This window comes from Rhodofomes roseus, assembly GCF_022264815.1.
Source record: "Rhodofomes roseus strain CIRM-BRFM 1785 chromosome Unknown C8Q71scaffold_30, whole genome shotgun sequence".
NCBI classification, from domain to species: domain Eukaryota; kingdom Fungi; phylum Basidiomycota; class Agaricomycetes; order Polyporales; family Fomitopsidaceae; genus Rhodofomes; species Rhodofomes roseus.
This window is the reverse complement of record NW_025952986.1, coordinates 93738-113481: the sequence shown is the minus strand read 5'-3', so window position 1 is coordinate 113481 and position 19744 is coordinate 93738. Positions and strand designations below refer to the sequence as shown.

At 61.4% G+C, this 19744-nt stretch overlaps 9 protein-coding genes across 9 annotated transcripts; 7 read left to right on the top strand and 2 right to left on the bottom strand.

Moving 5' to 3' along the window:
- Positions 1 to 46: 46 nt before the first annotated feature.
- Positions 47 to 940, top strand: C8Q71DRAFT_358883 (uncharacterized protein). The gene is made up of 4 exons (XM_047918053.1): positions 47 to 285; positions 504 to 573; positions 637 to 667; positions 721 to 940. Exons 1-4 carry the CDS (start codon positions 182 to 184, stop codon positions 897 to 899), a joined length of 384 nt encoding a protein of 127 aa, XP_047773868.1. The 5' UTR covers positions 47 to 181; the 3' UTR covers positions 900 to 940.
- Positions 902 to 1438, top strand: C8Q71DRAFT_862327 (uncharacterized protein; the record flags this gene model as incomplete). The annotated part of the gene is made up of 3 exons (XM_047928018.1): positions 902 to 962; positions 1030 to 1372; positions 1429 to 1438. The coding sequence occupies 3 exons, from the start codon at positions 902 to 904 to the stop codon at positions 1436 to 1438; spliced, it is 414 nt and encodes a 137-aa protein (XP_047773867.1).
- Positions 1439 to 2150: 712 nt separating this feature from the next.
- Positions 2151 to 4073, top strand: C8Q71DRAFT_784945 (uncharacterized protein). Its single transcript, XM_047925055.1, has 5 exons — positions 2151 to 2587; positions 2640 to 2775; positions 2835 to 3516; positions 3568 to 3897; positions 3947 to 4073. Exons 1-4 carry the CDS (start codon positions 2233 to 2235, stop codon positions 3826 to 3828), a joined length of 1434 nt encoding a protein of 477 aa, XP_047773866.1. The 5' UTR covers positions 2151 to 2232; the 3' UTR covers positions 3829 to 3897; positions 3947 to 4073.
- A 1342-nt stretch (positions 4074 to 5415) lies between these two features.
- C8Q71DRAFT_358676 (uncharacterized protein) lies at positions 5416 to 6935 on the top strand. The gene is made up of 4 exons (XM_047918051.1): positions 5416 to 5945; positions 6003 to 6084; positions 6145 to 6495; positions 6544 to 6935. The coding sequence occupies exons 1-4, from the start codon at positions 5562 to 5564 to the stop codon at positions 6633 to 6635; spliced, it is 909 nt and encodes a 302-aa protein (XP_047773865.1). The 5' UTR covers positions 5416 to 5561; the 3' UTR covers positions 6636 to 6935.
- Positions 6936 to 7498: 563 nt separating this feature from the next.
- C8Q71DRAFT_784935 (uncharacterized protein) lies at positions 7499 to 9311 on the bottom strand. Its single transcript, XM_047925054.1, has 6 exons — positions 9069 to 9311; positions 8337 to 8999; positions 8076 to 8138; positions 8001 to 8018; positions 7892 to 7947; positions 7499 to 7843 (listed from the first exon to the last, which is right to left on the bottom strand). The coding sequence occupies exons 1-6, from the start codon at positions 9082 to 9084 to the stop codon at positions 7793 to 7795; spliced, it is 867 nt and encodes a 288-aa protein (XP_047773864.1). The 5' UTR covers positions 9085 to 9311; the 3' UTR covers positions 7499 to 7792.
- Positions 9312 to 11210: 1899 nt separating this feature from the next.
- Positions 11211 to 12113, top strand: C8Q71DRAFT_784920 (uncharacterized protein). Its single transcript, XM_047925053.1, has 2 exons — positions 11211 to 11827; positions 11901 to 12113. The coding sequence occupies exons 1-2, from the start codon at positions 11516 to 11518 to the stop codon at positions 12072 to 12074; spliced, it is 486 nt and encodes a 161-aa protein (XP_047773863.1). The 5' UTR covers positions 11211 to 11515; the 3' UTR covers positions 12075 to 12113.
- An 814-nt stretch (positions 12114 to 12927) lies between these two features.
- Positions 12928 to 14411, top strand: C8Q71DRAFT_358771 (uncharacterized protein). Its single transcript, XM_047918052.1, has one exon. The coding sequence runs from the start codon at positions 13085 to 13087 to the stop codon at positions 13931 to 13933; it is 849 nt and encodes a 282-aa protein (XP_047773862.1). The 5' UTR covers positions 12928 to 13084; the 3' UTR covers positions 13934 to 14411.
- A 456-nt stretch (positions 14412 to 14867) lies between these two features.
- On the top strand, positions 14868 to 15816 carry C8Q71DRAFT_358488 (uncharacterized protein; the record flags this gene model as incomplete). Its single annotated transcript, XM_047918050.1, has 1 exon — positions 14868 to 15816. A coding segment is annotated over one exon (708 nt), but the record flags the coding sequence as incomplete, so codon positions are not given.
- A 1445-nt stretch (positions 15817 to 17261) lies between these two features.
- Positions 17262 to 19044, bottom strand: C8Q71DRAFT_911155 (uncharacterized protein; the record flags this gene model as incomplete). Its single annotated transcript, XM_047929120.1, has 5 exons — positions 17262 to 17368; positions 17466 to 17864; positions 18497 to 18594; positions 18662 to 18911; positions 18977 to 19044. The coding sequence occupies 4 exons, from the start codon at positions 19042 to 19044 to the stop codon at positions 17567 to 17569; spliced, it is 714 nt and encodes a 237-aa protein (XP_047773860.1). The 3' UTR covers positions 17262 to 17368; positions 17466 to 17566.
- Between the last annotated feature and the right edge of the window lie 700 nt (positions 19045 to 19744).

The window sequence follows — 19744 nt, the reverse complement described above, 5'->3', positions numbered from 1 at the left end:
AGACGCCCACATAAGTATCGTATCGGAGCCTCGTCGCGGCCTGGCGCAGCCCGTCACGATGCCGCATCGCCCACTATTAGTATAGCGACCCGCACCTCTCCTGGGATACGCTCCAGTCGGAGATGCAGCTCAATGTCGACGACCTGCTTCCGGAGCTTATGACTGGTACTTATTCTCGAACATGACTGACTTCCTGCTCATCAAGGTACAGTGCCACTTCCCGGTTCACCATCCTGTACGACGTCGCCCCGACGATCATAGGAGCTTCGAGCAGGTGCTGCAGATGTGAGTACCTTTCTTTGTTCATCAATGCGCTTGCGCGGAGAGGTTGCGAGCTAGCAGATGATGTGAAAAAATCGTCTTTAAGAATGCACGGTTTCGTGATGTGATTGTACTTATGGTGTCCAGAATTTTGTCCAGCTGATACCGTTACTGCCCGGGCCCTCTGTCGTTCGAATGTAATCATGCTGTGCTGTTTACTGATGACGACGGGTCTCCGATAGGTATGCGACGCAGAAGTCCCAGCGTGACAACATACGGCTGCTAACCCAGCACCACGTCCGAGTCGAGCCTGTAAGTGGTCGCAGTTCTTGGTATGACGCTATCAGTATGCTCATTGAGCGAGGATATATGTAGGGCAAGATTTATGTCGAGGAGCAAGGCAAAGGCGGGCCTCATCCGTTGTCCGTTTGTTCTGGTTCTGACGAGCAACATATATAGTACACTTCGGTTTACCCATCTGGAGCACGGGCCTCGCACTGAATCCGCCGATACTAGTAAGCACCACAGAAACTGAGACAGGCCCGAAGACTAAGAGGCACGAGATTGAGCGTGGCGGTAAAGTACGCATGTCGACGGCTGTGTGTAGCTTGATGACCTCGACGAGCACTTCAACGTAGTCATGAAGGGCACGGGCATGCCTGACCTGGACGTCTGGGCCTTGGGCGACGCCGCGATGATCAGTGAGATGCCTCTCCCAGTCACTGCCCAAGGTACCTTCTCCCCTGCTCACTTCTCACCATCTCGCAGTCGCCAACCAGAAGACGAAATACCTCTGGAAGCAGCTCAATGCCGTCACAAAGGACCAGCGTGCAAAGGACCCATTCCGGTTCCACAACGCGGGTCGCTCGCGTACATCGGCGACCGGCAGGCGTTGTACGACCGCACACGTGCGTGAAGAAGTCGAGGGGGAAGGAGGCGGGGCGGTTCGCGTGTTCGCTGTGGCGCTCGGCGTACTTCACCACGACGCTGAGCTGGAAGAGCAAGTCGTCGCTCGCTCTCTTCCTACTCTCCTCATGTTTGTGACTGGGAAGTGGTGGTCACTGACGGGTGTCTCTCGCGTTGCAGGATTCCCGTTCCGACGTAGTGGTGAGTGGGCGCCGAGTGTGCTTTGTGGGCGCGCAGGGGCTGACGGTCGACCTGTCACAGCTTCATGTAATGGATCTTCGGCCGGGGCATGAGTCGCTTCTAATCGGGACAGCAGAGCACGGTGGGACGGTGGTACAGTGGGATGTGGGACGGTGGGACGTGGTGGACCGCCGATGGCCTGTGGGTTGAATAGGGAAGCACGATGATCGTGTGTGACGATCGGGCGTGGTGGATGTGAGGGGCACGCTAGGTGAGCGAGGTGAGTTGTGTTCAGATCTTCAGCGAAACAGCCTATGAGATAGCATAACTGATGATATGGTTGAGCAGATCGCACGATCTGGAGGACCGCTCGTCCCCCAGCTTGTCGCCAGGCAATATGTAGCTCCTAGAGGACTCCCAAGCGCCTTCCAGTCATAGAATACGAGGCTGAGGGCGAAACCGTGGAATTCTCTCGAGACGGAGAGGCACATCCGTCTGGATGGCCTAGGCTTTCGAGCGACGACTTCCTGCCATATCTTTGGAGGTAATCAGCGTGAGCGAGCATCTTGACGGTGCACGGCGCGTGCAGAGTCGACACCGTTCGCGTCGGTTCAATGATGTTGGCGGTCGAGGCGGAGTCCAGTGCACATAGCACATCGCCCCATGCCGCATCAATACGTATTGGTGTACTTACATGTCTGGTAACATTGTACAAGTTATAGTTGAGTAGTCCAAGTTGCGAGCGCCACATACGCGCCGGGTGTGAAAACTTGAGATCTGAGATCTGAGCCCCCGAACCTTCACTCAGTCTCAAGCTCCAACCAGAACAACCACATCCTCAGGCTGGCTGCCGCTTTGCACTTACATTCTATAGAGCCTACGGGAATGGTCTTCACGCAACACGAGATACTGCCTTACTCAGGCTTGCCACCGGAAATATGGAAAGAAGTGATAGTTCATCTATCTAAGGCCTCTCGGCGGATATGCCTCTCTGTCTCGAGAATGTTTCATGACTTCGCCGTGCGCCTTGTCTTCTCTGAAGTGACTGTCCACTTTGGTGCCTGGGAGAATCATGAACACGAGGACATCCTGCATGGCGACGAACTAGAAGACGAACGATCATGCAGGTCGTTCGGCCTACTCAATCGCATCATCGTGGACCCCTCCTTTGCGTCCGTAATTAGGGACATGGAGGTACATGCGTTCAAGTTGGATGGTGTGAGAGGCGCGTTCGAGATCTGTGAGTGTGTACCTTCGACGCCTACAGAGCTGTGCGATATTGTTTTCGCCAGGCTGTCTGGTGACTGCCATAGGCTCCCTGCGCGAGCTGTCTTCCTTTCTGTGGCACGGAAATGCGCCGTTACCAACTGCCGCAGTCATCGAATCGCTAGAACGGTCGTGTAGACAACTCCGCGCTTTGTCCGTGCCGTATGTGTAGCCGTCAGCTCCTCTCGCTCAACAGTCTCATACACGACCCTTTGGAATAGCCTGGAATCACTCGACGCGCTGCCGTTCGAACGCCTCAGCTTCGTACGCTCTATCAGCATCAGTACGACATGGCCAGACGAAGACCTGATAACGGACCATTCGTTGACAACCGTAAAGTGCAAGACCGTCCACGAGAATTTGCAAATGCTCGAGTTCCCGTTTCACTCTCCCATGAATGTCCCGGTCAATTACCTACCGAATCTCACGCATCTAGGCCTGGTCATCGTGTCAACGCTTGATGGACTGGGGCCTGCTCTTCTCCAGCTCCCTCATCTACGCTCCCTGTCCGTCTTCTCGCCCTCGCAGCAAGAAGACACGCTATTTACTACGCTCTCGAGCCTGCGGCAGGAACTCCGTGGTCTCACCTCACTGGCGCTGCAATGCTATGACAGTAGCATCCTACCGGCTCATCATGCGCAGATGCTCGCCAATTTCCTGCGGGACAGACACTTGCTGCGACGCCTCTACTGCAATTTCGAGATACCTCCGGAGAGCATGAGTTTCTATCTCGATTCTGTCGGTACGTTGAAGAAGCTTGAGGTCTTTGACCTCCGGATGACGAGCCAGCCGTTCACTGCCGAGTTCATCGCGGGCCTGCTCGCTCACCTCCCCGCTGGTCTTGCCGCTATGAAGCTGACTAGCAAGGGATCACTATCGGATGCTAGCGTGTTCTCTCGGTTTGTAAGTATTCCAGCAATCTACACGGCGATATCGCTGATCTCGCCGCTGCAGTGGTCGCACTTCACTGACTTCCAGTACCTCTACATCCGGACGTGGGCGGAGACGGACATCAAGCCGGACGCGATCATCGCCGGTGCGGAAACCCTGCGGCTCATCGGCTACAACGGTCACTTCTACGACGTTGAGCACACCAGCGGCAAGCCGACACTGTGCCTACCGTGGTCCGCGCGCAAGGTGGTCTTCCGCAATGCGCGCGATCTTGGGTGCGAGGGATGGGAATGGCTGATGCGGCACCTCACCATTGTGCCATGAGTGCGCGGCGCGGACTTGGGCAGCGCATCGCCGTGATGGGTTGGTCTGGGGGCTATGGAGCCGTGTGAGGTGCGTACGATGTCCGTGCGTGTGATGTTTCGCACTCAGCGGCTTGTAGCTTGGTTGCTACGCGGGCACAGGGGCTGAGAGAGAAGACTTGCCTCACGTACGACATGTTATGCCGCCCTGTACAATACACACTGGGATAATTTTTTTGCTTGTCAATGCATCAACACGTCGCCTACCGAGGGGTGTGATCTCGGTAAATAAGCCCTCTCATATACTCACCGCTTCTGCTACTACCCTACATGCCTTCGAGCGCGATGTGTGCAGCCCAGATGCATCGCGGACTAAACATTAGGCGACCTAATTGCCCAAATACGCAGGTAGCGCGGCAAGCATAAACTTCATTGTACGTATCCTCCACCGAGACCAGCTCTACCCGGCGCCAGGCAAATGTACGTTCCTCGAATTTACGTCCCCTCGGTGAATCATCTCAGCGCGCCCCTCATTGCAGGCTCATCGATCTCTCCATCCCGCTCTCGGCGATCTCGCGGCTTGGGGACTGCGTTGCGGGCGCAAGGATCGGTTAGCGAGATTGCTCGTTGCTGCTTGCTGCTTGCGAGGTGGGTCGCTCGCTGCATTGTTGGGCCGCGCTCGATCGTTGTTCTAGACCACCTCACGCCCATCTTCTGTGGGATAGCGCGATCTAGGGGGCAGGCTGTGCCCTCTTCCACCGTCCTCACTCGAGGGATGTGTCCAGATTTTGGGCCACGCAGATGCATCGTGAAGCCCCCGAACATACATCGTGGACTCGCCCAGATGCGGTACGTCACGGCCCAGTGTTCATGTAAGTGTCATTTGTGAAGAGTTCGCCTTCAAGCTCTCACCATTTCGTGCCCGTGTATGTCGAAAGGCTCGTCTTGTATCGCGATCATGATTCACCATATCCGCGTCGATACCTTTCGCTACCCACCCGGGACGTGAGCCGCGGGTTGCGCTGCATAATAATGCAGAGCGGCCAACTGCTGCTGTAGAAGGTCTGAAGCTACCCGTAGCCCGTCCCCTTCTTGCCAGTGTGGCGCTGCAGCAGCAGCACTTCTGTTTCCTCCTATTGCTGATCCGGAGCGTTCGTCTCCGGCAGCTCTGACGCGCACTGCAGCCCTCACCCCGCTCTTCGCCGGCCTCATGCGCGCATAAAAACAGCGTTTAGGAGGCGTCTGTAGACATCGGATTGGCAGCATCACTACTGATCTACTACTAGAACCACTTTCGGGTTCGACGATCTCAACGGGCAGTGGGTGGCATCATAGCCTCATCGGAGCTTCCCTTCTCAGTCTGAACCTTGTACCTTCATACCGCTTAGGATTCTTGTCACAAATCGAGGCAGTCGGGGCCTTTCCCTCTTGTTTCCCTCCGCCGAGCGTATCCCGGCCACTCATCACTCCTTTGCTATGGTGGAACTCGAACATCACGTTTGTTATCACCGGCCTTTGCGGTCGCAAGCGCCCCAGCAGGACCACACACGGACACGTTGTAGACAAACGCGGTCGTGCTTCCCGAACATGCGGCCGACACGATGCGCCTTTATGGCATTCGAAGGCGCGCAGCCCAGATACCTGTGCGTCTACCTCAACCATACATATACCTTCTGGCATTCTCGCCGGGTCGACAATTCCTCCAAAGTTTTCTGCTCATCTTGACGTCTCCCGCCGCTCCCCAACATCGCAGCCATGCGCCACGCAACTACCAAGTCATCTTCGCCTTCCAGCCCGTTCCGCTCTGAGGAGGAGCGACGCCACATCCTCTCTAAGCTTCCGCCGGACGTAAAACTCCTCGCGATCGCTTCGGCTCGTATCTATCAGGCCCCATTCGGTGCGCGGGAAGACGGTTGGGCGTACACCGGCCTTCAAGGCATGCTAGTCTTCGGCCGCGATCGCGTCATCATGCATGCGGAGAAACCGTTGGGTGCAGGCCCCGGGACGAGCTTCGACCGCAGGTACTGGCTCAGGCTCATCGACCCGGCGCCGGGGAAGGGCGTCATCTGGGTGCACCCCATCCCAGCAGAGTTCCATTACCGCCTCGACAAGCCATTCTTCCATGTCTTCCCAGGCAAGGCGAGTGGCCTTTGTCTACAGATACAAGTTTTGAGACTAACTCCCCTATCTGTACAGAGTCGGATGTTCGGTATTCGCTTCGAGGAGGATGCGCACGCAGAAAGGTTCTACAAGAAAATGAGCGATTCTCACGCGACTAGTATGTTTAGGTCTTTGACAACAACTGCGCTGATTCTCAACCCTCGTGTCACCCATGCAGTCCTCCCGCCACGGAAGATATCCAAGGCCCCTTCTCGCTCCGTCGCTCGTGCCACTTCCAGCGCGGCGAACCTCAACAATGCAAACCGCATTCGCCGTTCCATGATATCCGGCCCCGTGCCCGGTACATTTGACCATGTCGCGCATGCAAGCTTCGCCAACGGACAGTTCGAAGCCTCGGGCAAGGTCGAGCCCGAGTGGAAGATCATGGTCGAGCAGATGCAGCGGCACGGCATCTCGCTCCGCAGCCTGCAGAAACATCGCGTGGACGAAAAGATGCTTGCGAAGAACAAGGACTTCGTGGAGGGCTTCTTGCAGGGCGCGCAGGCGGTGAAGCGCGAGAGCTCGAAACGTGCGTGGTTCAATGTCGTTGTTGACTGCTAGCTCATCGCCGGTGCAGAGTCGATGTCAGGCGAGGGGAAACCTCCGCAGCGCAAGTCGCCACACAGGAAGCCCGTGACGACGCTGCCGACTGCCGATGCCATCGCATGAAGAGGTTCCTAGTCGAGCAGCTTAGTTGGATATGTCAACTCAATAGTAGTCTCGTCGTTTCTTATGTTCTCGCAACCATGCCTATAATGGTTTTCATTCGTTCTCGGTATCTATGGTCACATCTGTATTGTAGATTCCTCCTGCTTCATCCACCATGGACTTCTTGTGGATCATTACGGACTGCACATCGCTGTATTCTATACGCTATGCAACCCTATCACTGTCTGGATCTTCACCTTCACCTGTTTTTCAAATTTGTAAGCACCATTCGCCTGGCTTCACTCGTGTACTGTTGCTGCATGACAATCTGAGCACCAAAGAATTCATCGGGGCCTCATCTAAATGATCATTGTCACGAACGTCGGATATGGTACCAGTCGTAGTGATGCTACCTCATAGGCTGTTTCGCTGAAGATCTGAAAACAACTCACCTCTCACCTGCCATCCACCACGCCCGATCGTCACGCACGATCATCGTGCTTCCCTATTCAACCCACAGGCCATCGGCCGTTCACCACGTCCCACTGTCCCACCGTCCCACATCCCACTGTACCACCGTCCCACCGTGCTCCGCCGACCGATTAGAAGCGGCTCATGTCCCGGCCGAGGATCCGTTTCATGAACCTGTGACAGGGCCACCGTCAGCCCCTGCGCGCCCACAAAGCACACTCGGCGCCCACTCACCACTACGTCGGCACGGGTCTCTTGCAACGCGAGAGATGCACGTTGGTTTGCACCGTCTTCAGTCACAAACATGAGGAGAGAAGGGAGAGAGCGAGCGACGACTGTCTCTTCCAGCTCAGCGTCATGGTGAAGTACGCTGGGCGCCACAGCGACCATCGTGACGCGAACCGCCCCGCCTCCTTCCCCCTCGGCTTCTCTATGCGCGCGTGTGGTCGTACAACGCCTGCCAGCCGCCGATGTACGCGAGCGACCCGCGTTGTGGAATCGGAACGGATCCTTTGCCAGCTGGTCCTTCGCGGCACTGGGCTTCTTCCAGAGTTACTTCGTTTTCCGATTTACGACGCGGAGTGAGCAGGGGAGAAGGGTGTCTTGGGCGGTGACTGGGAGAGGCATGCCTTTGATCATCGCGGCGTCGCCCAACACCCAAACGTCCAGGTCAGGCTTGTCCGCTGGGGTGCTCGTCGGTGATCAAGTTACACACAGTCATCGACATGCGTGCTTGAGTCTTTACCGTCACACTCGATCTCGTGCCTCTTAGTCTTCGGGTCTGTCTCAGCCTCTGTGGTGCGTACCAGTACCGCCGGGTTCAGTGCAAGGCCCGTGCTCCAGATAGGCAGACCGAAGTGTACTACACACATTGCTCGTCAGAACCAGGTCTAACGAAAGACGGATGAGGCGCACCTTCGTCTTCGTCTTGCCCTATATCCTCGCCATGAGCATACTGATAGCGTCAAACGAGGAACTGCGCCCACTTACAGACTCCAGGTGCCCGACGTGGTGCTCCGTATACCGTCGCACTGGGACTTGTGCATCGCATACCTATCGAGGACACATCGTTATCAGTAAACAGCACAACATCACACATAACGGTCGAACGACAGAGGGCCCGGGCAGTCACGGCATCAGCTGAATAGGGTTACTTTCGCGTCACGACACTGTGTGTTCAGTTGTATGCTTGGGAACATCATCTGCCGGCTCGAACCCGCTCTGCACGAATACATTGGACGTATCGCTGACCTGATACCAATTTCTTCTCCTCTCGCAGGGGCAGCGCTTCCCCCACATCAGCTTTCTGCAGGCAGATGCGCGGACGGGCTCCTACCCGACGGTCGGTGATCTTGTCCACGGGGCGAGCGAGAACCTGCAGCTCGTGGGCTGCGAGGGACGGTCGTACAGCGTGGGCAGCAGGCCGGTCGCGCCGCCGTGGCATGGCGCGGCATGCCATCGCGGACAACGAGTGTGAGGGGTGGGAATGCGGCGCCCTTACAATGCGAGAGACGCACATCGGTCCGCACTGCTTCCCAATCACAAACGCGCGCAGAGCACGGAGAGACTGAGCGAAACGAGCGACGGCTTGCTCTTCCAGCTCAGCGTCATGGTGAAGTACGCAGCGCGCCACAGCGACCACCGTCACGCGAACCGCCCCGCCTCCTCCCCCGCGCCTTCGCCAGGCGCGCGTGCGGTCGTACAACGCCTGCCCGCCGCCGATGTACGCGGGCGACCCCGCGTTGTGGAACCGGAACGGCACGTTTTCCAACTGGTGCTTCGCCTTCTGGTGGACGACGAGTGAGCAGGGGAGAAGGGTGTCTTGGGCGGTGACCGGGAGAGGCATGCCATGGATCATCGCGGCGTCGCTCGACGCCCAGACGTCCAGGTCAGGCTTGTCCGTGTCCTTCAGGCCTACGTCGAGGTCATCAAGCTACACACAGCGTCGACATGCGTGCTTTATCGTCACGCTCAATTCCATACCTCTTAGTCTTCGCATCTGTCTCAGCCTCTGCAGTGCGTACCAGTACCGGCGGGTTCAGTGCGAGGCCCGTGCTCCAGATGGGCAGACCGAAGTGTACTATACATGTTGCTCGTCAGAACCAGGTCTAAGGAAAGACGGATGAGGCGCACCTTCGTCTTCGTCTTACCCTATATCCTCGCCATGAGCATACTGATAGCGTCAAACGAAGCACTGCGCCCACTTACAGACTCGAGGTGCCCGACGTGGTGCTCCGTATACCGTCAGCTAGGACTTGCGCGTCACAAACCTATGAGGACGCGTCGTTATCAGTAAGGAGCACAACGGCATACATGACAGTCGAACGACAGAGGGCCCGGGCGGTAACGGCATCAGCTGAATAGAGTTAGTTAATAGGGGTAGTTTCGCGTCACGACGCTGCGCGTTCAGTTTCAATTGGCTGTAGTGAACATCATCTGCCGGCTCGAACCCTCTCCGCACACTCGGAGTACATCGACGAACAAAGAAAAGTACTCACATCTGCAGCTAGTCGAAGCTCCCAAGACCGTCGGCGCGACGTCGCACAGGCTGACTCGAGGGCCAGGCTAGCCTCAAAAGCCCAGGTACGCGTTCATGGCTCAGCAGACCTACAGCAACACCAGTCCGAGGTCAAATCGCGCCTATTCCTTCCTCTCCCTGCATGCACGGCACTGGCAGACGTGCTGGTGGTGCACGAGCGACCCTGCCAGGGAGGAGCGGCGGCGTACTATCATAGTAGTGTGCCGCGGAGTCGGACGTGTCGCGCGAGACAGGGCCCGGGGGTGGACACTCGGAGGAGAGACGCAGCCGCGTCCGGGAGGAGGGGGCGTCCGCGGTGAGCGGTGAGCGAGCGGAGTGAGGGCCGGAGCATGCGCAGGCACGGGAGGGGATACTTGCCTCCAGGTTCCAGTCGGTCGTCCCCTCCCGTCCCCCCCCCACTCTCCCTCCCTCCCCCGTCGACCCGTGGCTGCGAGGGCCACTGTAACGGCGCCTTCGCGTTCGCGTTCGAGTTCGAGTCCGAGTTCGAGAGCGCCGCGGGCCGTCCGCGCACTGTACTGGCAGCGTGCGCGACCCGGGGCACGTACAGTACGCGGGCCGCGGGGGCTGCCCACTAGTAGTACCAGTGTCCACGCGGCCCCGAGTCGATGGCGCACGCCGACACCGACCGGCTACCGCGCAGGATCCAGGTGTGTGCGTATGCCCGTTCTTCGCGCGTCCTCCTTCAAGTTCGCTTTCGCTTTCGCTTTGAACGCGGGCTTCGCTCGTCGCGTCCGCGTCCGCGGCTACGGAGGTGCATGCACAGCTCGCCGAGCCTCCGAGCCTCGCCGCCGGCTTGAGTTCGAGCTTGGGGGCTTGCCGCGCGACTCGCCCCGGCCCCGGTGCCGTCGCCGTCCGGGTGCGGGAGCGAGAGCGAAACGAGAGGAGGGGGTCGTGGAGGGGCAGGGACCCGTGGTGAGCGTCGACCGCCGACGCGCCGCGCCGCTGTGACCTCGGGTTTGGATTTGGGAGGGCGGGAGGAGCGTGCGCCGACCACGGCCGTGGCTGCGTGACGAGCGATAGAGGGTACGTACGTGCTTTCCGCGCGGACTCTCGCTTGAGGTCGAGGTCACACCCTCTCGCTCTCGCTCCCGATCCCGATTCGCTTCAAATTGCGCGGCTCGAACCCCTCCCTACGCGACGCGACGCGCGCGGCCGCGGGTGGCCGTCTGGATGCACCGCCGCCTTCGAGGTGAGCGCGGTTGTGACGCGCGGAAGTGGACGTGGGAGTGATGTTTCCGTGTCTTGTGGGGCTCGTTGCGGGCTGGTGTCCGAGTCTTCGCAGACGGGTTCTGCGGAGGTTGCTTGAACCCGGAGGGGCGTGGGAGCGGGGTGGGTGGGAGAGATGGAGATAGAGGACGAGGGTATACTCTAGGACGAGCGGTTCAGTGCGAGGCGCGTGCTCTAGATGGTAGACCGGAGTGTACTATATATGTTGCTTGGCAGAGTGACTGACGAAAGACGGATGAGGCGCACCTTCGTCTTGCTCCTTGACACCTGTATCCTCGCCATTAGCCTACTGGTAGCGCCAAACGAAGAACTGCGACCACTTACAGGCTCGAGGCGCTCGACGTGGTGAAGCCGCATACCTACGAGGACACATCGTCGTCAGTACCAGCACAACATGATAACACTCGAATGGCAGAGGGCCCAGGCGGTAACGGCATCAGCAGAATAGGTTCGCGTCACGACGCCAAGCGTTCAGTTCAAATACATAGATAGACATCATCTGCCAGCTCGAGCCCTCTCCACGCAAGCGCATCGACGAACAAAGAACGGTACTCACCTCTAGTCGCAGAAGCTCCCAAAGACCGTCGGCGCACCGTCGTACAGGCTGACCGATCCTCGTGAACCTAGAAGTGGCACTCTACCTCGGTGAGCAGGGTGTTGGAGGATGCGGCGCCACAACTCGGGAGGCAGCAGGCAGGTCCCTCACGCGCCTCCGCGCACTCGAATTCGCCGAAAGTCAGAAGGAGCGAACGCGGTGGGCCCGCCGCACCGTCCACAATGTCCATTCCATTCCCGTATCCGGTCCAGTACAGCAAGCGTCCTCGAAGAACGCATCCAGAGTCCAAAACACAGCGCATCCTCCGACCTCCTCCCATCCGAGTCGCACACGCGCACACGGCGAACTCGAAAGCACCCTGCGAGTCTCCCCTCCTGCCGAGCCGAGCCCGAGTCGCGGGGCGCGCGTTCCGTCGGCGGGCTGGGCTTGCGGGCGGGCACAGGACGGGCAGCAAACGTCAGATGCGTCAGGGCGCGGATCGCAGGGCACTCACGTCCTCTCATCGCCCTTCACCTCCCTCCCCCTCCTCCCCTCGCCCAGAGTCAGAACGACGCGGGCCCACGGTACTCGCCCTGCCTCTTCTCCATCTCTCCGTCCGCGTGCGGATGCAGGTTCGGGTTCGGGTTCGGGTTCGGGTGCGCCGTGGCGAGGGCGGCGAGGGCGGTGAGCGCGAGTGCGAGCGAGAGGCGCATTACGATCTTCCTGCAAGTGGATGTATGCGCGGGTATGTGCTTCAGAGCCGTCGTGCGGTGCAGAGGCGGGCCTGGGGGGTGGGCGCGGCGGGGGGGACTCGGAGCTATGTAGGTGGGTCCTGGGTCGCGTTGGCGGGGCGACGCGGTGCCCGCCCTCCCCGCTTCTCGCTCGGGCATCCCGGACTGCGCGGGGCTGGGCCCGTTGATCGGCGGTGATCGGCGTCCAATCGCCATCGCAGCCACGCTTGCGCGATCGGGCTCCGGCCCGGCGGTGCGCTGCGGCCTGTCTGTGCGCAGTGCTGGGACGTGTTCCGTGCGCGCGCAGCGTTGGGTGCCCTCCGAGTGTTGGTATGATGCAGCGTCTTGACCCTCATGGCTGCGATCACTGCGACATTGACCGACACTGACGTCGCCATTGAATCGTTGACAGCAGATCGGACTAATAGTCGAACACTCTGTGCGCCCCGAGCTGGATCTCCGGCGCTGCACAATGCAGAGCGCACACACTCCCCGCTCACCCTTACACTCCGACCAACGTCCGTGGGCCCGACAGAAGACGCGTCCGGCTGCATCACAGGCAAGAGCACCCCAGGCTGGCATCCACTCATCCGCCCCGATGCCCGCTGAACGCGCCCGACCCTCCTCACCCGCGCGTCCTCCCGCGCCGCGCATCGACAGCAAGTGTCGCGCAGTGCGCACGCCGCACCGACTCGGACGCCCTTCCTGTCAAGTTCCCCGCCGTCCGCACCCTCGCGTCCACCTTCCCAGCGGATCTCGCGCCGCCAGGACCGCTATATATCGCGCACTGGCACGCCCGCGCTCCAGATCACCCTGACGCGCGCTCAGGCTCGCGCTCCCGCCCTAATAGTAACTTAGGCGTACGCACGCACGACCTGATCCTTGCGGGTGCGGGTGCGCTCGCGGTGGTGCAGCGCGGCGGTGCGTCGGCGGGCTTGGACTCTGGAGCCAGTCGGGCAGGGGTCCCATGCCGCCTGCGAGGAGCGAGGAGCTTCAAGTCTGCCTGCAGCCGACCTCCGGCCCCGTACGTCACGGTCAACTTGAATCCGAAGCCAGTCGACGAACTGAGAACTGTGCACTGTGCACTGTGCACTGGCAGCTGCTGCACTCGGGCGTCTGGCACGCGTTGGCCCACCGGCGGATCGCAGCGCATATGCACGCTGGGATCCGTTCCGTGCTAAGTTACGAGTGCGGCTGCGGATTTGGAGTGAGTACCCCGGTGCATGGATCTTTCAAGTTGCCTCTGAGTCTCTGGCTGATTCGGGACTGTCCTCCAAGTCCAAGTCCAGGTCCGAGTCGGGCCAGTATGTTACAGTATGCCAGTGTATGTACATCACCCGGCGGGCCCGCGACGCGCATGTACATGTACTCACCGTACGGAACATCTCCCGTACCTCTACCTCTACCTCGTCGCGGTGCCCCTACGCCCCCCGTCCATCCTGCACAACTGATGAACCTCCGAGTCGCCGCATGCGCACCACCCAACGCCGCGCATACATACGCGTCGTTGGCAGTGCGGCCCCACTTCCGGGTCTGTACTGCAAGTAAGCTTAGCGTGGCCTGGACTCCGCTGCTGCTGGGTCCGCTTGGGCGCTGGGCGGGCGGGTGGCCGTCGTGCCGCTCGGAGGAGGAGTCGACTCCGAGTGTCCATGTCAGAGTACTACTAGGTGGATGTCCAGGACCAGCGCGACTCGGACCGCGAGCTCGAGGTGGACGCCGGTCTTCAGCTTCAGCTTCAGCTTCGGGTGTACGTGTACGCGTCCGCGTACCGCAGCCCGTCAACTTAGACTTGAACGCGTCCGAGTCGTCGATCTGAGCGCGTGTCGAGTGCGCGCGCGCGAGCCCCGCGCCGACACCAGCAGCGACGAGCAGCCAGCGCGCCACGCCACGCCGCGAATTGAAGGCGATAGTATCGATGTCGGACCCGTCAGACTCGGCGTCGGTGCGCAGCCTGCCAGTGCCAGTGCCAGTGCCAGTGCCCGGACGCGCTCCCCAACGTCACGGTGGACGCGAATCGATACCCTCGGAGGCGGACGTCCCCGAGTCCACAGCGCCGCGCGCGTCCCCACGTCCCCGCAACTCGAAGCTCGGAGCTCAAAGCTCGAAGCTCGGAGCTCGTCCCCGTCAACGTCAACGTCGACGCCGCTGGCCCTCAGACTGCCAGACACGACGCGTACGGCGAGACGATTGCGACGTGAATTCGAAGAGGCGTGCGTGCGGCGGCGTACCTGGTGGGGGAGCAGAGCAGCGACGAGCGACGAGCAAGTTCGACCCCGCGTGCCCGCCGCGCCGCAGCGGCAGGTCACCGCGTGCAGAGTGCGCGCCGATCATGGGGCCGAGTCCCGACGCGGAGGAGGGCCCGCGGGCACCGGGACGCGGACGCGGCGTGGCAGCTGGACAGTGGACACTGACACTGACACTGCGGCGGCCGATCGGCGTCGTACAGCTACTATCAGGGTGACATAGCGCTAGCACGGTCGACGCGACGAGGCACGTACGCACGTATACGCCTGCGCACGCGCTGTCCTGCGATAACGGTGAGGGCTGGCAGTAGGGGAGGCTGAGGCTCTGAGTTATCGGATACGGGGCGGGACGCACGTACCGTCGCAGGGGTCGACTCGCGCTACATACCATACCCGGCGCGCTATCGTGCGTGCGCGTCGCGCGACGTCGACGTCGGACACTGGCGCGGCGGCGGCGGCGGGCGGGGAAGATCTGCGCGCCACCGTACGCATTGACACGGTTAGCCTCGGGCCTTTGATGGCCGCACGCGGCACCTCCCACCTCCCGCCGCTCCTGATTCATACATATCCCGCATCACCCGCCATAACCCACAGTGCCTCACCACGCGCTCGCTGCAGACCACACCCCCGATTCCGCGACCCAGAGGCGGGCGCGGACCCGGAGGCTTGCACTTGCAGGAGCGAGCGCGTGCATCACTGCAAGGCCCGAACTTCGAAGTGCGATGCCGGACGCGCTCCACTCGCCGGGCGCGTGTGACACTCCCACCCCAGGCACCGTCAACGCCAGAACGGATCCCGTCCCAGTCTTCCGGGCCCGCCTCGAGGGACAGATCACCGTGCAATGTATCCGTGATATATGTAACAACGCCGCGCGCGTGGGCCTCCCCTCCCTCGCTTGCTGCTCCTCCATCGACAAGCCTCGGACACCCATCGCACACCCACGCGCCGCTTATCAGCAACACCGTACCACGATGCGCGGAACCCTCGCCCTCGCCCTCGTCGCCCTCGCCCTCGTCGCCCTCGCCCGCGCCGCACCCGCACCCGCGCCGGAGGACGCCCGCGCGCTCGACGTCGAGCTCGGCGCGCGCCAGTCGTGCTGGAGCAACTGCGAGGGGTCGTGGTGACCCCCGCGGCTCGAGGGGCGAGGGGCGAGGAGGAGAAACGGAGCACGGAGAACGGGGAACGGAGAACGGCGGGCGCAGGATGCGAGGCTAGAGGCTAGAGGAGAGGTGCAAGGGGAATCGTAGTGCGAGGTGCGCCTCCAAGTTGACCTGCGTCCGCTGGCTTCGCGCGTGCTCACAGACGTCCCAGGCAGGCGTTCAGGCTTCAAGCTTCACGCCTCAGGCCCCAGGCTTCGAGTTATGTAGCCCGCCTCGCGCCTCCGGGGGCGAGCGGCGGCGTGAGCGTGTCGTCCCGCATCCATCCCATCCCATCCCATCCCATCCCGCACCGCACCGCACCGGAACCCCAACCCTCGAACGCACGCACGCACGACCCACCTCCCTCGCGGACCCAGCGCCATCCCCCATCCGCGACACCCTACTAGTACCCACACGCTGGCTCGTCCGGTGTATCCACCCCTTCCGTTCTGGCCCCGCTTCCCTTGGCTTGTTTCTGTTTCTGTTTCTGTTTCTGCGTTGGTTTTCGTTTGTGTTTCTCGTGTCTTCGGATTCGGGTTCGGGTTCGGTGCTTGTTGTATGATTGGACTGGAAGATTGGATTGGAACTTGCTACTTACTTGGATTGGAACTCGGAACGCAACGGCACTGGCAACGGCACTCCCACTCCCACTCCCACTCCCACTCCCACTCCCAGGTCTGTCAGTCCGTCTCCCCTGGCCCGCTCCCGACCCCGACCCCGCCGTCCGCCACTGCTCCCGTCCGCAGAACCTGAAGCTTGAAGCTTGAAGCTTGAACGCCCGAGTGGCACGCGCACGCGCACGACGCAACCTGAAGTACGTACCCGAACGACGCACGCCTTGCCTCGAGTCAACTGCACGTCCCTTAGGCTCGCGTTCGCGTTCGCGGAGGCGCGAGGGACCGTCGATCGATCGAGCGAAGCGCACTAGCTATAGCGGTAGTTTGTAGTAAGTCACTCCAGGCTGCCGACGCCGACGCCGTCACCGTCACCGCTGTGCATGTGCATGTGCCGGCATACCCGTCCGCGTCCGTCTCCGAGCGAGACGTGTGCATTGTGCACGAGGCCCCCGACGCTCCGACGCGAGCGTCCCCACCGGAGCGGGGCGGACCACGCCCCCGAGTCCTCGCAGAGAAGGCGTGCACTGGGAAGACTTAAAACTTGAAGCTTGAAGAGTTGAAGCTTGAAGGCGCGGGTGTGATCGTGGTGAGCGTTGAACTTGGAAGTGCCGGGCGCAATGCGCGAAGACATCGATGGCGGTACGCCGCTGGATGGGTTGTCCCGACGCGCGGCGCATACTTCCATACATACTTACATACTGTACACCGTCCGGCCCTGGAGCGCAGGCCCGCGCAGACGCGCAGCGGCAGTTCTCACTGTCAGTGGTCCGGCGGATGCATGCACTGGCAGGAGAGGTCGGACCGAGGTGACCAGCCGTGCGCACTGCGCTCGCGCTCAGCCCGTCTCCGAGTCGGGAGTCAGGGTGTAGTCGAAGTACACCATGACGTCTGTAGTTCCGATCTGAGAGCTTAGTCGACACATACATACATACATACATACATCGCAGCGCAGCGCAGCCTGGTACAGAGTCCCAATCCGATCCGATCCAATCCAATCCAACCGACCAACCCAACCCTCGCGCTCGCCCGCGCCCTCCTGCGCCTTTTCAAAAAAGTTCAGCCCTCCGCCCCACACACGCCCTCCCTCCAAACCAAAGCGAAGCGAAGCGGCGCCCAGGACGAAGCGGGAGAAGCGAGCGGCCAGTCCGAGTCCGAGTCCGAGTCCGAGTCCGAGTCCGAGTCGAGAGAAGAAGACGTCGAGCCTGAGCCTGAGCTTGCAGCCGATCAGGCACCGACGGGCGCGGGCGCGGCCCTACACCGAAGGAAAAGACACGCCCCGTCAGCACCGCGTGCAGTGATAGCCTCCGCGCGTCGATCACGAAGCGGCGAGTCTAAATAAACGGACGTACCTCACACTGCACATTACGCGCCGCACGAACAGCGCCTCTCGACGTCAAGACTTCAGCGCTCGACTCCCGCCCCCCCTCGACGCCCGAGTCCACGGCGGAGGCTAGAACGAGCCGGGGTCGCCGTCGCCCCGGTCGATGATGGCGGGTGCGGGGGCGGGGGCGGGGCCGGCGATGGGTGCAGGCGCGGGTGCGGGTGCGGCGGAGACGAGGGCGGCGGCGCACGCGAGGAGGGCGAGGGCGAGGGTGGAGCGCATCGCGGGCGGACGGTCGGCGCAGGTCAATGCACAGCGGGAGAAGTCACGGTGCAATGCACGGGCAATCCGCCCGCGCGCGGGTTTTGTGGGTTCGCGGGGCGTACGCGTGCCTGGAGACTCTGCGGGGCGGCCGCGTGGTTCGAACCTTGATTAATAAGTATTGAGCGAGTTCCCGCCCTGTCAATGTCAACGCCACAGCGCCGACGTCTGTCAATGTTCGTGGCCCATCGCATCTGGTGGTGCCACGGCCACCCCGATCCCACAGGCGTGGCTCTCGGCGCGTGCGCCGGAGAACAGGGCGGGCGGGCGGATGGTTGAATGCCAGGGCGGGCCCCATATGGCGAGCAGCCAGACTCAGGTACGTCCTGTCACTACGCTATGAGTGCCGCAGCCGTTTCGAGACGGGCTGACAGCCCCCGTCGCTGTCTGATCTCGACTGCGGGTCGGCGTGAGTACTACGTCGCACTTCATGGTGTGATACTTCGTGCTCATCATTCAGTCCATCGATAGATTGCGTATACGCGTGCTTGCTCGAGGTTCGTCGACTCGGAAGCGCACCTCGTCACCGGCCAGTGTCCTACGCAGCCTGGCCTGGGAGCGACGGTGGCTGCCGTAGTGGGACCGGGGCAGTGGTGGTGGTGCGGCGTGCCTGGCGAGGCGCATGGCGCGGTGCCTGGCAGTAGTGGCATCGAACTGAGCTGGATCTGCCTCCGGATCCGCCCCGATCCATCTCATCCTCTCCCTCCCCCCCCCCCCCCCCCCCCCCCCCGACTTGACAAGAACTTCTGACTGGAACGACCCGTGGACGTCCTCGCCTCCACGCCGAGCCCGATGCGATAATGGAGCTGAGGGCCGGCGCGTGAAGGCGGGCTCGTCTATTGTGTGGTGGTCAGACTCAGCGATCGGGCAGGCCATGCGGCGCGCGTTCAGGTGGACACTCACGACAGCTCTTATCGCGGGTGGCCTGTCAGGAGGCGAGGATCCGCGCGAGGCGGATGCGCGGCGATACAGGGTGACGCGGAACTGTCGACGCGCCGCGAGATGGCTGAAGTTCAAGATAGAGTCGATTTGGAAGGCGAGCGCGAGGAGGTCGGCGGAGAGTGTGGCGGACGGGACGGGCAGGAACGAACGAGAAGGTGCGGATGATTGCTTGTGGCCAGGGGCGCCCCGTTCGCCCGACACTGTCCACCGGCTAGCACCCTCGCGTTCTCAGGCGCAGAGTGCGGCGTTGCGTTGCGACGCGCACAGAGTACTTACGTTGCGTCGGATGTAGCACTCGGGCCACCCACCCGTGCTCTGAATACACCTGAACTCGAGCTTGACATCGTAGACGCACCTCAAAGACCGAACGCTTGAACGCGCAGCCCAGAGCGAGCGACCAATCTTGTCCCGTGCTTTCCTCACCGAGCTGAGCCTCATCAAGTCGAGACGTTAGACCGGCAAGAGGACACCAGCAGCGTCGGGGCGATCCAGAGACGGCCGCGTAACAGCCCGAGTCACAAACGGGTCCATCGCGACTACGGGACTCGATCTCGAGCGCGACGTCGCACGTAGTAGACCGGAGGGTAGGGTAGAGCTTGTGGTGAGTCGTTCATAGCAGCACGACGACTCGGAGGGCGTCCGACTCGAAGGGAGGCGGCGAGGCCGAGTCGTTCGCGGTGACGCCGCGTGGCCTTCGATCCGTGCGGCATGCCGTCTTCAAGTTGGAGGACACGTTGGATGCAAGCAAGCTGCGGCTCAGCACCGTGACGTCGTGTAGCGGGAGAGCCGAAGTCGTAGTAAGCACATCGCGTGGACCGGGGTTCGCGTTCGATCGTCACGGGCGTTGTCGTGGACGTGCCCGGAGGCCGCTTCGAGAAGGTGAACGTCGCGAATGAGCGCAATGCGCGGCTCGGGCCGTGGCAACGCTGCTTCAACTGTATGAACACGGGCATGCGGAGGAAGTGCGGAGGTGAGGTGAGTCTTGGACCCTGGATTGTGGCTGCTCGAGTGTGTGCTGATCGGATGAAGTGGTGTGCATGCGCG

Excerpts from the sequence above, each read along its gene's own strand:
- C8Q71DRAFT_358883 (XM_047918053.1), top strand. The coding sequence starts at position 182 with ATGACTGACTTCCTGCTCATCAAGGTACAGTGCCACTTCCCGGTTCAC. Across the intron at positions 286-503 it reads TTCGAGCAGGTGCTGCAGAT|GTATGCGACGCAGAAGTCCC; the intron begins GTGAGTACCTTT and ends GGTCTCCGATAG. Across the intron at positions 668-720 it reads TGTCGAGGAGCAAGGCAAAG|TACACTTCGGTTTACCCATC; the intron begins GCGGGCCTCATC and ends CAACATATATAG.
- C8Q71DRAFT_358771 (XM_047918052.1), top strand. The coding sequence starts at position 13,085 with ATGCCGCCTGCGAGGAGCGAGGAGCTTCAAGTCTGCCTGCAGCCGACC.
- C8Q71DRAFT_784920 (XM_047925053.1), top strand. The coding sequence starts at position 11,516 with ATGCGGCGCCACAACTCGGGAGGCAGCAGGCAGGTCCCTCACGCGCCT. Across the intron at positions 11,828-11,900 it reads GCGCGCGTTCCGTCGGCGGG|GTCCTCTCATCGCCCTTCAC; the intron begins CTGGGCTTGCGG and ends CAGGGCACTCAC.
- C8Q71DRAFT_784945 (XM_047925055.1), top strand. The coding sequence starts at position 2,233 with ATGGTCTTCACGCAACACGAGATACTGCCTTACTCAGGCTTGCCACCG. Across the intron at positions 2,776-2,834 it reads CTCCGCGCTTTGTCCGTGCC|CCTGGAATCACTCGACGCGC; the intron begins GTATGTGTAGCC and ends CCTTTGGAATAG. Across the intron at positions 3,517-3,567 it reads CTAGCGTGTTCTCTCGGTTT|TGGTCGCACTTCACTGACTT; the intron begins GTAAGTATTCCA and ends TCGCCGCTGCAG.
- C8Q71DRAFT_358676 (XM_047918051.1), top strand. The coding sequence starts at position 5,562 with ATGCGCCACGCAACTACCAAGTCATCTTCGCCTTCCAGCCCGTTCCGC. Across the intron at positions 5,946-6,002 it reads TCCATGTCTTCCCAGGCAAG|AGTCGGATGTTCGGTATTCG; the intron begins GCGAGTGGCCTT and ends CTATCTGTACAG. Across the intron at positions 6,496-6,543 it reads GAAGCGCGAGAGCTCGAAAC|AGTCGATGTCAGGCGAGGGG; the intron begins GTGCGTGGTTCA and ends TCGCCGGTGCAG.
- C8Q71DRAFT_784935 (XM_047925054.1), bottom strand. Across the intron at positions 8,139-8,336 it reads GGAGAAGAAATTGGTATCAG|GTATGCGATGCACAAGTCCC; the intron begins GTCAGCGATACG and ends TGTCCTCGATAG. Across the intron at positions 7,844-7,891 it reads CACTGAACCCGGCGGTACTG|ATCGAGTGTGACGGTAAAGA; the intron begins GTACGCACCACA and ends AAGAGGCACGAG.